The following is a 17,618-nucleotide window of genomic DNA, read 5'->3' as shown; positions in this document are numbered from 1 at the left end:
TGTTGTCTGCAAGTCAGACAGCCAATTCTAAATTAACCTCAAATTCAAACAATTTCAGTTTTAATTGAAAAACATCATGTATATGGTTCATTGTCCATGATACTTGTGAAAACTAAATCACAGAAGTGACCATTGGACCTCTAATGCCTTAATAACTGACACATAAATGCAGTTTGGCTCAATGATTGTTCAACACACAGTGGCAGGAAATGACACACAAACACATGGTATTAAGTAAAAAAAAACAACAAAACTTTATTTACAAAACAGACCACTGCCCCCATCCCACAAACCCCTAAATTCAGTGACTACTGTGGAATGCTATGTCTGTGCTTGTGGCTGAGGTTGGGAATTTACAGGACTGAGAAGAACAACACCCAGTGCTAACCTTCAGTATTCTTCCACCCACTTATTTAGTCTGAGTTCACCCGTAGACTAATGTCAAAGTATGCCAACACTTCTTGACCCAACCGTGGCCTGAGGCCTTGACTGGTTCTCAGTGGGTAGTGAGTAAGCAATATGCTTTAATGAGCCTGATGTGTTATCAACTCAAGACTACAGGTAGGACCGGAGGCTGAGAGAGATTGAATGATACCATCTGGGACTGTGGTATACGCATCATGACACAACTAAACAAAACATTAAAATAAATCACATCATACAAAAAACACACGTTTCATTTTGCTGAGATCAAAAGGACACACAAAATGCATTACACCTTCTTGCTAAATAACCTGTTAGAAACATTAAAAATATTCTGTTTTCAGACGTCTTCTGTCCAGGCAGTATGAAATACATCTCTACTCAACATGTCATTAGGGAATAACTACACTTTTCTTCTTGGCATGAGCTTCAAAGCCTGTAAATAAGAACGTATTCACCTGCTCACACATGGCAGATAATTGGATTCAGCCCGCATGTGTTGTGTGTTCTTGATAAATGTGTGTTCACACAATCAAGTGTGTGTTGATGTGTGTCTGTATGTGTGTGTGTGAGAGAATGACACTTATCACAGCTGTGAAAGTGAACATGGTTCACACAAACAGCTGTACGTGTGAATAGAAATAATTGTGGCAACACGGTCTTGCGATGTCAGAATTACTGGCCGAAAACCTCTTGTCATGTTTCCATGTAATGGTGTGTTTGTGTCCGTGTATGTGTGATTTTTTGCTGACAACAGTACAGGGGAGGTGTGAAAGGCTGACACACATTTCTCAGCAATTGCGTCAAATAGCATGTACGTGGGGGGGGGGAGATGATGGTGTTATTGCTCACACAGCGATGTGGGTGATTGTTCACATACTTGTAATTAAAGCAGGTGTTTCTGTTGGCAATCGAGACTGTGCATGTGAGTTGCAACATAATTGAGCGATGTAAGAGTTACAAGCATGTAGCTTCTTGTAGAAGATGCCACTGTGAGTCTGTCCACAGTCAACAATATAGATCCATACATGTCCCTCGACTGTGTCCTTAAAGGGGGTGGGAGGGGGGGGGGGGGTACTGTAGCGCAGCAGGATTTGTGTGTGTTGGTGTGTGTCCGTCCGTCCCTGCTGTGTGCAGGTGAAGCTTTGTCTGCACAATTAGAAGGCGTAGCGAGTACGAATGTCCTCCAGTTTCTTAGAGACCTCAGGTGGAGTTCGATCCAGCTCTTCAGCCACACTTTTCTGCTTGTGAGGGTCCATGCTGTTGAACTGCTCACACAGATCTCCATCGATCACATTCTGCAGAGCAGAAACAGAAATGTTGTTTTCAGAGTCCATGATGATTTCATGACATGACATTTGAAGGAGATGAACAGCTCAGATGCGAGGCCTTTACAAAAACATGACAGATAACCAACCTTGACTGGGAAGTAGTAGGACCTAAAGCTGAGATGGTCTCGGCCACACAGTGGGGGGAACTCAGAGCGCATATGCATCTCTAAATGCTGGAAGAAGTCATGGTCCTGGACATAGAGATGAAGCAAAGAGAGAGACATGATTGAAAAGAAGAGCATGAGAAAAGGGCATTAAAAAGTACAAGGGTTGAGAGAACCAGTTGGGTGTTGGGATAGTGTCTGTTGACATCCACGTCCATACTGATGTATGAGAGATTTATAAGATGTGACTGTGGTTTACCTCGTGTGAAGTAAATGGGACCAGTATGCCTATGCCTCCAGACAGCGTGGTGTAGACCAGGGACTCGGATCCCCCAGGGATCAGAGTGGTTTTCTGGAGAGATAACACCGTCTCTCCTACGTGGTAGTTCACTATCACCTCAGCCTGCAGAGACAGCGGAGGGAGACAAACAGTCATGTGTTGTCTGGTAGGATAAACTAACAATCAAATCCCCCCCTGGCCCCTAACTACCTAATGTGACCCTGAACAAAACCGTATATTTGAATTTCTTATATAACTGTAACCTCAGTGGATGAGCATTGGGCAGCTCGTGTACAGCTCTGTGGCATGTGCAGCCATGCAGGTCTTGTATAAGATGGATCCTGACATGATGTCCTGGGATGAATGGAGGATTTTTTTTTTAAGGATTGAACGACCAGAAAATATTTAAATGCTTTTAAAATTAGGTCAAAGCACAAATAAAACAGTGAAATATGGTTATTGACTTGGCAGTATCCGCTTTCTAATCAAAAAAAACACATAGAGCGACTGATTATTGAGGCAAAACCACATTTCATTGTGTGACATGGCCTCTTATCAGAAGGTGACTTACTACAGCCGGTAACCTCTATCTTTTCAGTCATTCAAATGGTAAATTACCAGCAGCTCCGTTCATATAATCACACAAGTCTGATATATCACTTGAAGCCATTTCAGGTCCCAAGATCACCCACACTGACAGCTGCACATACATATAAAAGTATGGAAAACTGGACTCTTTGCCAAGGTCAGAAAGAAGAGACACACTGTCATCCTCCGCTCAGAGGAAATTGGTCCAGATGGTCAGATCTAATCCAATAACCATCAAAAAACGGCTTTGCAAATAATTAGAGGTAGTAATTAGGATGTACCTCGGATACAAAGGCAGCATTGGAGAGGAATAAAACGTCAGTATTAGTCTGGGCAAACTGCCTACAGGACATAGATGACACTGACGCCAAGAGACCAAGAAAGCAAAGGCAAAGTTAAAATAAGCTCTGTGCCTCAGACACACAAATGAGCCATGCTTGAACAGAGAACAGCGTCCCTCTGATGGGAAACAACGGCTCTGAATGAAAACAAGTTTGTTTTTTGACTGACAGGGTCATTTCCCGAGGGGGCATAAATGAGATTAGTCGAGATAAAAACCCCACAGCTCTGAAATAAGACAACACAATCTTTGTGTTTGATTGTCATGGCCATAGACTCAGCACAAGCCAAGAGGCCAGAGTTACATCTGAAAGACGTGAATCAGTGCCTATCATGAACTAAGGTGAGCATCCTGTCAGCCTACTGTCATGAACCATACCGAGTGCCACAACTGATGTTGCATCAGCATTTGAAAGGGATTCAGATAACAAAAGTGAAGAAAGGGCTTGTTTCTGAAAATCTCACAATAATGTATGTGAGACTTATGATCACATGACTTGTATCTATCTTATCGAGAAGTGAGCCTGATGAAGACAAAACATTGCTTTTTTAAATTGTGTGCATGACAAAGAGTTGGTCCAAAGTTTCTTGTAAGACAAGCCAGTTTTTTAATTCTTTCCTGTTGCTTGTGTTTGACCACTAATCCAACCGGATTTCACTGGTATTGTGAGCAATCCTGGATTTATCAGAACAACCAAGAATTGGACCGCAGCCTTTATTGAGAAAAATGAAACATTCACAGTGGTAGGGCATGACATCTCATCTCGTCTTGGTCACAAACTGCAACCTTAAGCTGCTCTCCATCATGTTGAAAATACATTAAGCATATTATGCCCACATGCCTCGGGGGGGATTCCAGCACAGTGGAAAATGTCACATCCGGTCAACAAAGGCTACGGAGTTCAACGCAAGACTCATGAGATGTCTATGTCTTTTCAAGTCTCTTTAAGTGTTGAGGAGCTGAAATGAAAGGAGGTGAACAGAGGCTAATGTAGCCTCTGGGAAGGGAAGAACTCCCCAGGTGCTGGTCAAAGCCGTATGTCTGTCAGGCGTGTGACCGGTAGAGTAGTAAAATAGTAATTTACCCACAAAGGCCACAAGTTGTGTCTGCAGGGGGGAGAAGGTGAGATTCAATCACTAAGAAGATTGAACCTGTCGTCACACATGTTAGCACCCTTTTTTCTGGTTTTGTGCCAGTGGAAAGTGGTCTATTTCAGAACATGGACTGGTTAATAAAACTGACATAAAATAATATAGTCATTCATGTAAACTTGAGTGGACAGATTTACTTCTGTTGGCAGAAAAAGAGAAAGAGACAACCTCAGAAATAATTTAAATCCAAATGGTGCAAATTGATCCAAATTTATCATCATGTATGTATTTGCATTAAACTTCAACTCCACTGATTTTTCCTTTAGATTTCTATATTTGTATGGAATGTGTTGACTTTACATGTGTGTGAATTTTCTCATGAAACAATGCTGAAGTGAATAAAAATGAGAGAAACGGAGAGAAACAACATGACATAAAAGTCGCCCACACACTGTATGACATTTGGGGTGAAGACAGTCAATCCTTTCATTTTGCTCACTAGACAGCCGTGTCTCCCTAACCTTGATCTTTACAGATATATTAATCAAATAAAAGTGGAATGCATCTAATTTAATGTAAGGCGGCATTTAACCTAGCCATGTATAGATAATTAAGTTCAACCAGCCAGATGCAAATGCGCGTGCACACACACACACACACACACACACACACACACATATTTTGGATAAAGACAAATCTAGGCATCCACACCCACATCTAAAAACAGACATGGTACATTTCCAAACGAAATTCTTGATCAATGTGCATGGAAGCAGGAATAGCTGACAAACAGTTTCACAAAGACAACTGGGACCAGCTTATAATGTCTAAATTGGAGGGACTTTCCCAGTCTATCTGCTACCTAAACAGTTTCTGACCAGGATTTAAATATGGGATGAATGTGTGTGTGTGTGTGTGTGTGTCCACACACACTTGTATTTGTGAGTAGGTTAAACTTGTGGTTGACGGTGTTATGCAGCTTATGCATGTGTGTTGGCGGTTAGAGGTCAGAGCGGTGGAGGAGGCAGATTAGTGTGTCAGGCCGGAGTCCTGTACAAGCCTGAAATTTCAGCAGTGGCCTGAACAGTTCAACTTCTCCGGCTGGGCCCAACAACTGGCACAAAATTCCTTCCCCAAACAAATCCTCACATGCTGAACTGACTGTTTTCACATAGGCTTTTCTATCGCGTTTGTGATTACATACAATTTATTTATAAATGTCTGACTTGTTCTTTCAGGCTCGAGTCACGTTGAAGACCTCTACACCGCAAGGAATGCACTGGTACAATACACGTTAGAGATGACTCTCAAAATACATCTAGATAAATGTAACAGTGACCTTCAGGAGTCTGTATAAGAAGGATGGTTTGAAGAATGGTGGTTTTACCTTCTGTGATGCTCCATTAAGGAGGCCTCTGTCCCATAAAGCTTTGTTCCCTGTGGGGTCCTCATCCACGTCATCACTGGTGTTAGGGGGAAGACGCACCTGGGAAAAGTAAAAGTAAATGATGAGATGTATTTCTTCTCATCTTGTCAGTCTCACTGGACTCCAAGAGTTGTAGAAGCCTGGGTGATAAAATCATATCTTCTGTTTTGATTGGGATCGACTTTCTTGGGTGAAGTCCTGTACCGCAATTCATACGATTCATAGAAACAGACAACTCCAACACTCTCCCTCTTTGTACTCACAATGCTAATGTTCCCAAACTTGTCCGCGGAGGCCATGGTGTCGTAGTCCAGCAGACAGGCTGTTGTCACCCAGCGGGGACATGTGTCGTCAGCGAAGATGATGAGCTGGTTCTCATTACGCCGGTAACGGACCCAGAACAGGCTTTCCTGAACATCAGATACAATCACACGCTGGCCGATGGTATGGATGCCAGTCACCAGGTTGGGAACGTGCTAGAGAGGAGGAAGGAGAGTGATAGGTACACTGAAAAGATGATGATAAATGTGTGCTGTGGAGGAAAATCTCCAGAGATCCCACAAACTATCAGAAAAGACCATCCTTTCCCTTTTTCACCACCATCTTTCAGTAAACGTGTGCAAAAACACCGTTTAAATTTGACTCCCTTTAAAGATGTCATAACGGGATCTGTTGAACATAGATCTCTCCCTCAGCTTCAGCGGGCAGACAGTCCCTGCCCACTCAAACATTCTGAATCAATTTTTCAACTGAATCAAAGTTCTGTGGTTTGCTGCAAGAACCAACACAACAGTCTTTATGTCCTTCCATCATCTGAGGAAGTGAAGGCCTGTTGGATTCAATTTATTTTTTGTGGGAAATGTCTGAAAAACCATGACCCAACCTCATACTTGGAAGCTGTAAGTTTTGCCATGTTTTATGATTTTACTGTTTATTAGCGGTTTATTTAGCACATTAGCTTGTTGAACTTGGCGTTAGCATGTTACGCAGCTGATATGGATAGCAATGTGGACTAATTTGGAATATTGAGACAGTCAAGAGAAACTGTGTGAATGTTTAGCCTCACTAAACGTAACTAGTAACTGTTTTTTCATGTTGCTTTTGTGGAACTTTGAACTGTAGCGCTAGCTCAGCTAGCTTTATTGTTACACGTTAGCATGTTCTGCTCCATGATCCTCGCCAGTATGTGTGTGTTGCTGCTGTAACATTATGTAAATGTACATGATAGACATGCTATGAACGTAACGTTGTGCAGCTGTGATTAGCACCCAGCGGCTAACTTGCTCAGACCATAAAGCTGTAAAGTTAAGTCAAGACTAATACATCCATTCTGGTCCACAGATACACTTGGCGTTATTGTAATACTAGTATCAGTAACGCTACCATACATAAATAACAGCCCTCTACTTTGGTGGTCATGTTATCTCGCATTGTATCACGGCTGGAAAACCACAATCAGTTTCGGAATGAAGCGTGGGTAGCAGCAGCTCATTTGCGTAGACACAGAAACAGCCCATCCAGAACGGGACTGAAACACAGGGGTACAGAGGAATGCAAGAATGTATAATCTCAGTGGTATTTTCGGCAAAAAAACTTCAAAGACATGTTTTGGGGACCTCAGAGACCGATATTAACTTGCTGAAAAAGAGTATAATATGGCTATAAAACCAGAATTGTTTATGATTTTGTAGTCTTCTTTTTTTAACAGCACACGGTCACCCCCGCCTGTTGATGTGCATTATCACATTGTGCAACTGGCAGAAATGTGTATATACACGTGAGACACAAATGACAGAAACATGACACTCATTTAAACTTTCCTCTAAGGCGCCACTAGAGCTCAAACATCCCACAGCCTATCAACTGACAATGACATAAATATCCATTTCTTACACACAAAGCCTCTGCAAACAAAAGGGAATACACCCTCATACACATGACCAGGTTCACACCACTTAATGTCATCACACTGACACATTCTCTGGCTGAAGGTTCAATTCAACACATCATAAATTCAGTTATCAGGAAACTGTGCACCATTCTATGCTTCAGAATCATATTTAATCTTAAAAAAGGAATAAAATAGGTCAAAGAGCAGGAGACGGTTGAATTGAATTAAACAATTTAAACCAGCAACGTTGTGCACTGTCAGATAAAAATAACATCTTTGTCCTCACAGGAAGGAAAAAATAACATCTTTGTCCTCACAGGAAGGAAAAAATAACATCTTTGTCCTCACAGGAAGGAAAAAATAACATTTTTGTCCTCACAGGAAAGAAAAAATAACATCTTTGTCCTCACAGGAGGGAAAAAATAACATCTTTGTCCTCACAGGAGGGAAAAAATAACATCTTTGTCCTCACAGGAGGGAAAAAATAACATCTTTGTCCTCACAGGAGGGAAAAAATAACATCTTTGTCCTCACAGGAGGGAAAAAATAACATCTTTGTCCTCACAGGAGGGAAAAAATAACATCTTTGTCCTCACAGGAATGAAAAAATAACATTTTTGTCCTCACAGGAATGAAAAAATAACATTTTTGTCCTCACAGGAAAGAAAAAATAACATCTTTGTCCTCACAGGAGGGAAAAAATAACATCTTTGTCCTCACAGGAGGAAAAGCCAAAAAGGTATGAAAAATTCACCTTTAAATCTATATACTACTTTCACCTGCACTCAGGCACATTTCTGATTAAAAACCATGATTTGACCATGATAAAGACCCAGGAGGAAAAGTATCACTGATCCTGGTTTCTCAGTTTTTTTCATTTGGGCAGACAAAGACCTATGTGCAAACATCCATGTGTGTAATCTTTTTTCAGTCAGACCTACGACATGACAGAAATGATTGTCCACAATGAATAAACCAGGTGCTTAGTGTTCCCAACTGCACTTGGTGGTCATTATTATCATTATTATTATTATTCTTGTCTGACACTGCATGGCTTAAAACTTTGATGGGTAACTGTAAACATATTTAGTCAAGGACTTCAATAATTCACATAGTATGTTCTGCTTTAATTGCATCAGGTCTGCAGCTGCACTGCAAATTCATGAGGCAGACTGAGACTAAGCTGATTATGTAGCAGGATGTGACTGTTTTGCCTGACCAGTCAATTGGTCAGGGCCTGGCGGTCAGGTAAATGTTGGCTTCTTGACGTGAACGCTACCTGAGGTATGTCTCCAAAGACTGACAGTCCTCACCCGCATTTTTGAAAAGCCTCTGGTCACATTTCTCCTCTTTAAACGCTTCATGCTTAGCTTGAGAATATAGAGACCTACATTAAGCACACAGAGGTTTATGTATTTTGGTCGCTGCCTTACCTTGTTCTCACACTTGCGCAGTAGTTTCTTTTTGCCCATGTCGTAGATTCTCAGCAGTTTCCCAACTCCCACCATGGCACGTCCCTGGAATGGAGCAATGGCCAAAGGCACGTCCTCTACTGGGGTCTGCAAATCAAAAAACAAAGAATTAATAAACCGCAGCTAATCAGATTATTTTATGGCAGCTTTCAGGAGAATTTAGGTTGAGATGCAGCTGGTGTGTCTAAAGAGAAACGGTTTATATTTCTTAAGAAGTGAAAGAGCTTCATTTTGAAGCGGGGTCCAATATCCCACTAAACACAGATTTAGGCATGAGCTCCAGATCCTCCTTGGGTCAAAATTGGGTCAAAATTGTGACCCAAGAAGGTCTCAAAGTGTTCTGGAGGCAGGCTAGTTTAACGGAATGTAAGCAGATACACTGTTTCAATTTTCTTTTAAAATATCATGTACCTGCCTGCACAGTAACTGTGTCCCTCACTCATCCACAAAAGATAAGATAATAACTCTGGAAAATCCTGTGACACGATACCATGCTGATTATTTTTAGATTTTCCTCTTTTTTGTTAAGAAATGAAATATAAAACAGCATTTGTTGAAAACTGAACTTAAAACTACTGTGGTAAATTTGAACTTGTTGTTCTGAGACCTACAAAAAGATCACACCCCATGACTTTAACATTAATACATACTTCGGCTAATCCAGCATTTTATTTTTAAGCTATGACTTCTATCAAAAATTCATTACCTCTTATAAACATCAAATTTTGGTAAATTATATTTTTCAAATTAGATTATAGTGGTCACAAGTCAAACTGTCTAAATACTTTCTATGTCCAAGATGTGGCTTAATCACAACTAAAACACAATTTGAGAATCCACATTATCCCAGTTCTTCTCTGGAGAATCACTGACAGCATCTTGTGATGTTCCCTTTCAGGCAATTCACTCGGTCCAGCACAGAGAATGGGATATCATGCCCTCACGTGACCTGACTGAAGACACCTCTATGCACGCCTTTAAGGCAGATGATTTATGGTGACATATGTAAGGCCCTGCCTGCACATACTGTATATATATCCGGCACCACAGTCATGCTTAAGTTCTTACGCTCTTCACCTAGCTAAGGACACCTCTGCGGAGTCAGGTTAGCTCACTACAGCTAGGTAGCTCTGTTTCCGCAGTAGGCTATTGCCAGCTCGAAGTTAGTTTAACAGCCCCTGTTGGTGTTAGCCACCAGCTACCCAAAGCGCTAATTTTGTCTGTGTTTTATCCACGGGCTTTGTGTCTCGGTACAAGCACCAAGCCTAAACAGGCGAAGTAGTAGTCCTATGTCCGCCACTGTCCTCAGGGGTACAGCTTCTCTTTGCACTAAAAAGACCGGCACGAGGCATGTCTCGTCTGTCTGGGGATTGTCCACACCAGGAGTGTGCTGACTCAGCCTGAGTCCTGTGTATTTTGTCACCAGCTCCAGTGCTAAACCCTGGAGAAAGTGCTGGGACAGACTACCATTGCACAACACAAACCCCTCTTCTCTGAGTCGAGAGACCTAGCTTCATCTGAGTCCGACACCTAGAAGCTTTTGGTCGAAATCCCCACCAGTAACTGGGCTGACCATATGGTGTATGTTGAGGGGTTAGCGAGAGCAATAGCCAGCCGTCTGCCATGATGACAATCACGTGCTGGACGTCAGCATGGACATACATGCTTTATTGGAAGATGAACAAGAACAGCTTTATCATCGGGCCAGTACAACCCTGCTGCTGTGTCAGTTGGCCAGGACAATACATCCCTCTTCTCAGTGTAACGCCATGCAACTGAGAAACTGGAGGTGGAGTGGCCCTCTCCTCTACCAGGAGAGGGCCCTATCTGGCCCCATCCCACAACCCTGGTGTCGGTGGCCCCACAGCCCTCCCAACCAAGCACTGCAGATTCTCTGCATATCAGCTGGAGAATATTTATTGAGCTTCACTGAGCTCTGTTACCATGCTTCAAGCTATCAAGCCATGTGTCTGGCGGAGCTTGGGACACAAATGCCCCCCAGCGGTCCGCTTGCACTTCTTCTCAACGAGGTCAGAGTTGCCACGGATTATATTCTGTGTCCCACTGCGCAGCACTCTTCCTCTCCCCCATTTATTTGGATAAGCCAGTGTCTGCTGAGGGTTTGTGTGAAGCATCACCCCTAGACGTGATGTGAAACCCAAGCAGCTAGTGCTTGCAGGTCTGCGATACCACCAGCTCAACCAAAGAGGGCAGCACCACCTGAGACTTGGGTCTCCCAGCCAGTGAGGCTGCAATCACCTGGTCAAACTCCATGTCACTTGGCACCTGGTGCAAGTGTCCTCTACCAGGCCTCTAGAGGTGCTTAGCGCCTAGGGGGAAGAAACCACACTCCTAGCTCTGGGACTGAGTGAAGAGGGGCTCCAGCAGCAGGAAGACACTGCTGCCCCTCATCTTTTGCCGCCCAAGAGGCCGCTTCCATGGTCTGTTCAGGGGTCCAGTCTCAAAAGGCATTGCACACTCCTAAAAACAGTCTCTCAAGCACAACGCCCCCCCCATGCACAGAAATGCACTTTTGTTGCCTCAGGTTGTAGCCCCTAGTTTGGCTGTGTTCAATATTTCTCAGGTGACCAAGTGTTCCCAATGTTTGTCACTTTCTCAGTGTATGTTCATTGTATGAATATCCTGAATGCTCAATTGTTGAATCCAATAAATTGTGCATTTTGTACTCAAAACACTGCAAATCAAATAAACCAGGGCAGAAAGGTGATGTTGTTCTCCTCCGGCTCACCAGAGGGCGACTGCCCCTCCACAACAGTGCTGCAGGTCAGGACTTTGTTTAAAAGGCCATCTGTAAGTGATATCTGTACTTCAGCCAGTTGGTCATCACCACACACTTTTGTTCAGTTTTATCATTTAGATGTCAAGGACCCCTTCGGCGGCTCACTCCGTCCACTCTGCTAGGTCTATGATGCTGCTCGATTATGGCAAAAATCATAATCATGATTATTTTGGTCAATATTGAGATCATGATTATTTAAAACGATTACTCCTCGACTCTGGAAACATCATGCATTTATTGAACTTTTTTAAAAAAACTTGTCTTTTTAACTGGACTTCCTTGAATTTTAAATATAAATCAACTGAAAAACAAATAAATGTAAAAACTGAGATAAATAAATGATAGAATATACAAATATATTTAAATAAATAATATAAAAATAATAAATAAAAATAAATTAGACAAAAATAATTGAGATCATGTTATTGTAGTGATTGTGAAGATGCATGCTGTGTAGAGAGTAATCAATACTAAAATGACAGAAATCATTGACTTGTATTATCATGCAGTGTGTTTACATGCACCTGAGTAACCAGGTTACAGTCAGTTTTCTCTAGAAAGCTGATTTCCTAACTGTTATGTGAATCAGAAAGAAAATCTGTTTTCTGTAATCAGAGTATGGGATTAGAGAAACCTTGTTTCCACAGGTAGATTTTACTCCCTGGAGAACACAAATTCTCTGCCATATAAACGTGTAACCAGGTTTCTAACCAGCTTTTTACAAGTAAGCATGTGCATAGCAGCAGACTGCAGACAGAGAAAGCACGGCACCGTGGAACTAAAAGAAAGGAGAGATCATTACACAGAGCAAAGCGTCCTCAAATTTAAAATACTAGCATCCAGGTGGTGGAGGTCTAAGTGGTAGACGTCTAAATAAGTCAGTTTGCAGCCCTGAACATTTGACTGTGTGTGAAATTGTGAGGATAAGCTCCGCTCTGTCTGTCTGTCTGTCACGGCGCTGTCCCAGCTGCTCTGACACCCAAGAGCATCGTTACGAAACGGAACGTGTTTTATCTCCATCTTGTTTTCATAATCGTTGGAAGCCAAAATCGTAATAGAAAATAAAATTTGATTACTTGCCCGACCCTACGCTAGAGTGCTGGAGGTTTGACTCTGGTTCAGTGGCTGCTCTGCGGGGCATGAATACATGTCCCATACTATATGTGTTGTACCAAGTGAATTGAAGTGAATCTGTTATGACAATAACAGATTATGACTGTTATAATGTTATATAACGCCTATTGGACTGAAGGAAGACGTTGCGACGGATGTATATATGTGCAGGCGGGGCCTCACATACATCACCACAGATCATCAAGGTCATATTATGTGTGTTCCTCTCCTTAAGGGAACAGAAATTATAGTCATAACATTTTGATGTTATGACTATAATTGACAAATGTTTCCATTTGTCAGTGGGGTTTGGTCAAGGGCTGCAACTAACAATTATTTTCATTATCGATCAATCTGTAAATTATTTTCTCAATTAATCAATTACTTGTTTGGCTGATAAAATGTTTTTTTCTTTAAAAAAAAGACTCAAAACAATTAATCTAATGTCAAAATAGTTGTCAATTAATTTAATAGCTGGCAACTAATTAATTAATCATTGTAGCTCTACTTTGGTCCCGGTGACTGAGTAGAGAAAGCCATGCAAGTCAGCGCTCACTTTTGATTGGTCTTCAAACAGGCCTGTCATTGCTTTGAGGCACATTTAAGCTTTATTATCCTGCTGGAATATAAATCCTGCCACATAACTTTAAGCTAGAAAGGATAGCATGTCTGCTAAAAAAGGATGCTACTTTGCTTTGGTCACTGTGTAGCTGATCCCCTGCAACTGACTGACTCTAGACTTGACTGGAGCTTTTATGGACTGCTGCATTAATGGACTGCTGGGGGGGCGGGGGGGGGGGTTACACTACAATCATTGTTGCAGATGCTGTCTTGTCTCATAACGATGTTAGCTTGACTCAATTTGAGATGCTGTGATGATGTTAGGTCAGTCTGTTGTTGTAGAAAAAAAGTGCTTATTTTACTGCCCTCTCATAAATATGCACCTTAGCGGTAGCTTGACAGTAGGACCATTGCTTCTTACATCTAACTCAAGTCAAGCCTTTATTAAAAAGGTTGAACACAAACAGTAACAATAACAAATAGAGAAACTTATTTTGTCAGGATCTGGCAAAAAAAAAAAAAAAAAAATCACAGTTATTAGCAACAACTAATTAATGTTAATATTTATGTGAAAATCAAGACTTTCTTGTAACAAATGGAGTTACACATTGCTCCAACATACAAACCATTAGCATTATTATTCCACATCCTCAACTGCTTGTTAAATTCATATTTTATGACATTTCATGATGTGTTTTCAGGCTGACGATGATGTGGGTTACCTGTGGGTCAGCCGGTAGGAGCAGCAGTAGGACAGATTTGTGACAAAAATGAGTAGCTAATATGACGGGATACACATGGGTAAAATTATTGACAATTGCTGCTAAGTTAAGGATGTTTTCAAAAACATCGGCTGCTTTGTTTTACAGTTTAAAACACAGCTGGACTCTCAGTCAGTGCAGTGTTCAAAAACAGCCACCCAAACCCACCTATGGGTGAGGCCAAACACGTAATGTAAGAAGTAACAAGAGATGACTTTGGTGTCAGCTCTTGGTGTAAGTAGTGTCAAGGGGTAAAACTACAGTTAGAGGAGTATTGTTGAAAAATGTAGGAGCAACAATTTTTAAAATCTCTACAACTGAGTGTTTATTGGTAATGTAGTCAGTGTAGTCAGATGTATTCATTTATGTGCCACTGTGAGATTGTGTAGTATGTCAACTTGTGTATTAGGGGTGGGTGGGAAAAAAAAAAAAAAAAAAAAATCAATTCACATAAGAATTGCGATTCTTATCTCCTACAATTCTGAATCATTCACAGATGTCAAAAATTGATTTTCTAGATGTTAGTTGATAACGTGATGTTGACAGAACAAAAAAGGCAGAACTCAACTGCAAGAACAGAGCAGCACCCCGACAGTCTACAGCGCACACATGCTAGTTATCTTGTAGTTTATCTTCGGTTGCAAGAATGTTTTGTTAAATGACTAAATAATTACCTTTGCGAGATGAACATGAAGTATATTGTGAAAGTAGTGCCCCCTTTTCTATTCATTCAATCGAGAATCAGTTTTGAATCAAGAATCGTCACCTAAGTATTGTGAAAGTATCGAATCCGGTAATGAGCATATCATGCCAGCACTGTTGTGTATGAATAATCTGTGTATGTGCATCAATAAATAATGTGTGTTTAACTAGACTCATTGAAAACGTCATATCTGGTTAAGTGGTTGGGAAATTCCTCTAACTTCAACTGGCTGACACCGCCATGTAATACAACACTCATGACTCACTTCCCTGTTAATCCACATCAGGTAACAAATGTCTGTGGGCTGATTCACCCTGATGGTCTCCACCCTGCTCGAGTTTCTGGGGAATTGCCCGGGGATCAGTGCGTGGCGCCAGGGGCAGTAACCTCTGTGTTTAGTGTCATCAAAATTTTACTGGGGGTGGTACTGCCTGGGGCAGTTTGATGACCCTTCCTCCTTGGAATCCAATCCTTATATTAGTAACCACCTCAGACCATGACCTGGTTACACACATTTCAATAACGGCACACAGTCTCCTCAGACAATTAACACCCTCTGCCCCACACTAAATTACCATGTCATTTAATATGTGCATTTTTTGCTTAGTTATTCAATCTTCTTTGTGTTGCTTTTTTATAAAATAATCTTTCAACTGACAGAGCACCTGAAACCAACAATGTGCAGCCAGTCCAATCTGTGCCACCTATTGCCAAGGAAAGTAATAGCGAGTGCAGCAGTTTAGACTCCACTATCTGTGCAGACAGAGAAAGTAACAACTGCTGCAATTTTCTTACACTTGCACCACCTGCAGGCAAATGATACAGCGGCAGTTTTCACTTTTCCGTTTGTCTGCTATACGAAACTGAATGAGTTTGAGAGTGAGTCACAATCAAGTTCCGTGTGGTACGTGTCAATCGAGCCCACCTTGTGCACAAACTCCAGCTTCTCCCCGCCACTGACGAGCCGATAGGTGTAGATGAAGCCACCGCCCACTGATCTCGGGTTGAGAATCATGTCTCTGGCCACGCCAACCAGAACATACCAATCATCTCCTGTGTTGGTGAAACGACACACTGCAACACTGAAAAATATCAGAGGAAAAACAGAGAGGTAAAGAAGGTGTGAGATATGGGCTACTGTGCCATGCTTTAACATAAAAATATACAAACGGCCAGTTTATAACAAATGGTGAAAACTGAAAGGCTACATTTCCTCAGAACATCAGTTCCACTAAAATATCAAGCATTCAAGGAAGCTACAGGGTCTGCAAAACTTTATACTGCCATGGTATGAGTGCAAGTTACCTGCTTACTATGACAGCTGATAATGTTATATACTGTATGTAAAAATGTAATGTAAATACAATAATTAAGTAATATGGCAAAAGTGCAGCATTCCAACTAAATCAAACTGTTGAATGTAAGAAATAGAAAAGAAGAAAAAACACTACTAACATAAGGTTTACTATTTGACTAATACCTTTCTCTTTCTTATTATTATATTTATTCTACCAGCAGAACCATTTCTTTCTTCTGAGTTATGCAATCCATCACCAAACACACAAAACAATGATTTTTCAAATGATATTTTATGCCCAAAAACTTCACTGTTCTCTTTTGGCAGCCCAACATTTAGCTTTGGCAGCTGCCAGTTAAATTCACAGTCAGGAAAATCTCCAGCTAGAATTTATGAGATGTCGGGAGTTTTGGAAGCTGTCAATCAATGTGAAAGGCGAAATAAAAAGGAAACAGTCCAGGATCAGAGTCTGGACTGCATTACTTCATTTAACCCCACCCACGCCACTCTCAGTATCAACTGAAACCTCGAGTAATGCAGAGTAGCAGCGTATATCTTATCTAATCTCAAATCGTCCCTCCACTATCTTCTGTTCCATTCCTTCCTGTTTACGCATCATTTCATTACAGTTAAAGCTTCGCTGCATCCGACAGTAAACAAACACCCCCACCTATTAATTAAAAACGCTGAACTCCCCTTCCTTTATAGCCAGTAATATTGTACATGACACTACACTGAGGAATGTTTGTTTTGCTTCCCACACTATCTGTCTGGTCATTCATTCATTAAATGCAACCAACCGTCTAATCTTCCACTTGGACAAAATCAAGAAACAGAAGCTGCTCACCTGAATGCAGCTTCATTCTGCTCCAGCTGCACCTGGTCCAGTGTTGAACCCTGAATGGGGTTGACCAGTCGCACCAGTGAGGCCCACTGCCCCGCTCCAGCTTTAGGTGCGCCGAAAATAGCTTCTGGGAGATTCTCATTGAGGAAGGCAGCGGCCATCTCAGCAGCCAGTTCTCTTTCATCCTCGCCAGCAGCCTCCACCATCTCCTGCAGGGGCAACAGCAACAAACAACAAAAGAAGTCAGCTGGAGGGATGCTGTGGCATTTTGAACAGTTTGAGACATTTTTTCCCCTATCACCAGGTGCTGGACACATTCAGTGGGACATACTGAGACAAAGCCCACTGCCACCAACACCAGTTGACCAAAGACAGGTAGAGTCGGACCTGCATGCAGGCCTGGTCAGGAGGAAGGAAGATATTGATGGTATATAATGGGATCCAAACAGACAGACCCCTGAACACTGGTCTGAATGAGGCATTGGCTTTTCCTGCAGCCTTGCTAAATTAGGCTAATTGCTCAAACAGGCTAACTTTATGATCCCTCCACAGGCAATGACCCACACTGAAACCACTGCAAAAACCAAAAGCAT

The 17,618-nt window shown here is 41.7% G+C and overlaps 1 protein-coding gene across 2 annotated transcripts in view; it reads right to left on the bottom strand.

Moving 5' to 3' along the window:
- Positions 1 to 230: 230 nt before the first annotated feature.
- Positions 231 to 17,618, bottom strand: part of sf3b3 (splicing factor 3b, subunit 3) — a 33,465-nt gene continuing 16,077 nt past the window's right edge. For both annotated transcript variants that reach the window (XM_044356629.1, XM_044356630.1), the window contains exons 20-27: positions 17,029 to 17,234; positions 15,810 to 15,966; positions 8,908 to 9,033; positions 5,847 to 6,059; positions 5,545 to 5,643; positions 2,118 to 2,261; positions 1,841 to 1,945; positions 231 to 1,721 (exon numbers count right to left, since the gene is read on the bottom strand). In XM_044356629.1, coding sequence (XP_044212564.1) covers positions 1,581 to 1,721; positions 1,841 to 1,945; positions 2,118 to 2,261; positions 5,545 to 5,643; positions 5,847 to 6,059; positions 8,908 to 9,033; positions 15,810 to 15,966; positions 17,029 to 17,234 — 1,191 coding nt within the window. In that variant the 3' untranslated portion in view covers positions 231 to 1,580. The remainder of the gene's footprint in view (positions 1,722 to 1,840; positions 1,946 to 2,117; positions 2,262 to 5,544; positions 5,644 to 5,846; positions 6,060 to 8,907; positions 9,034 to 15,809; positions 15,967 to 17,028; positions 17,235 to 17,618) is intronic.

The sequence above is a fragment of the Thunnus albacares genome, chromosome 7, assembly GCF_914725855.1.
Source record: "Thunnus albacares chromosome 7, fThuAlb1.1, whole genome shotgun sequence".
Lineage (NCBI taxonomy): Eukaryota > Metazoa > Chordata > Actinopteri > Scombriformes > Scombridae > Thunnus > Thunnus albacares.
Note: the sequence above shows the minus strand (reverse complement) of the source record. Positions and strands in the feature narration are given on the sequence as shown.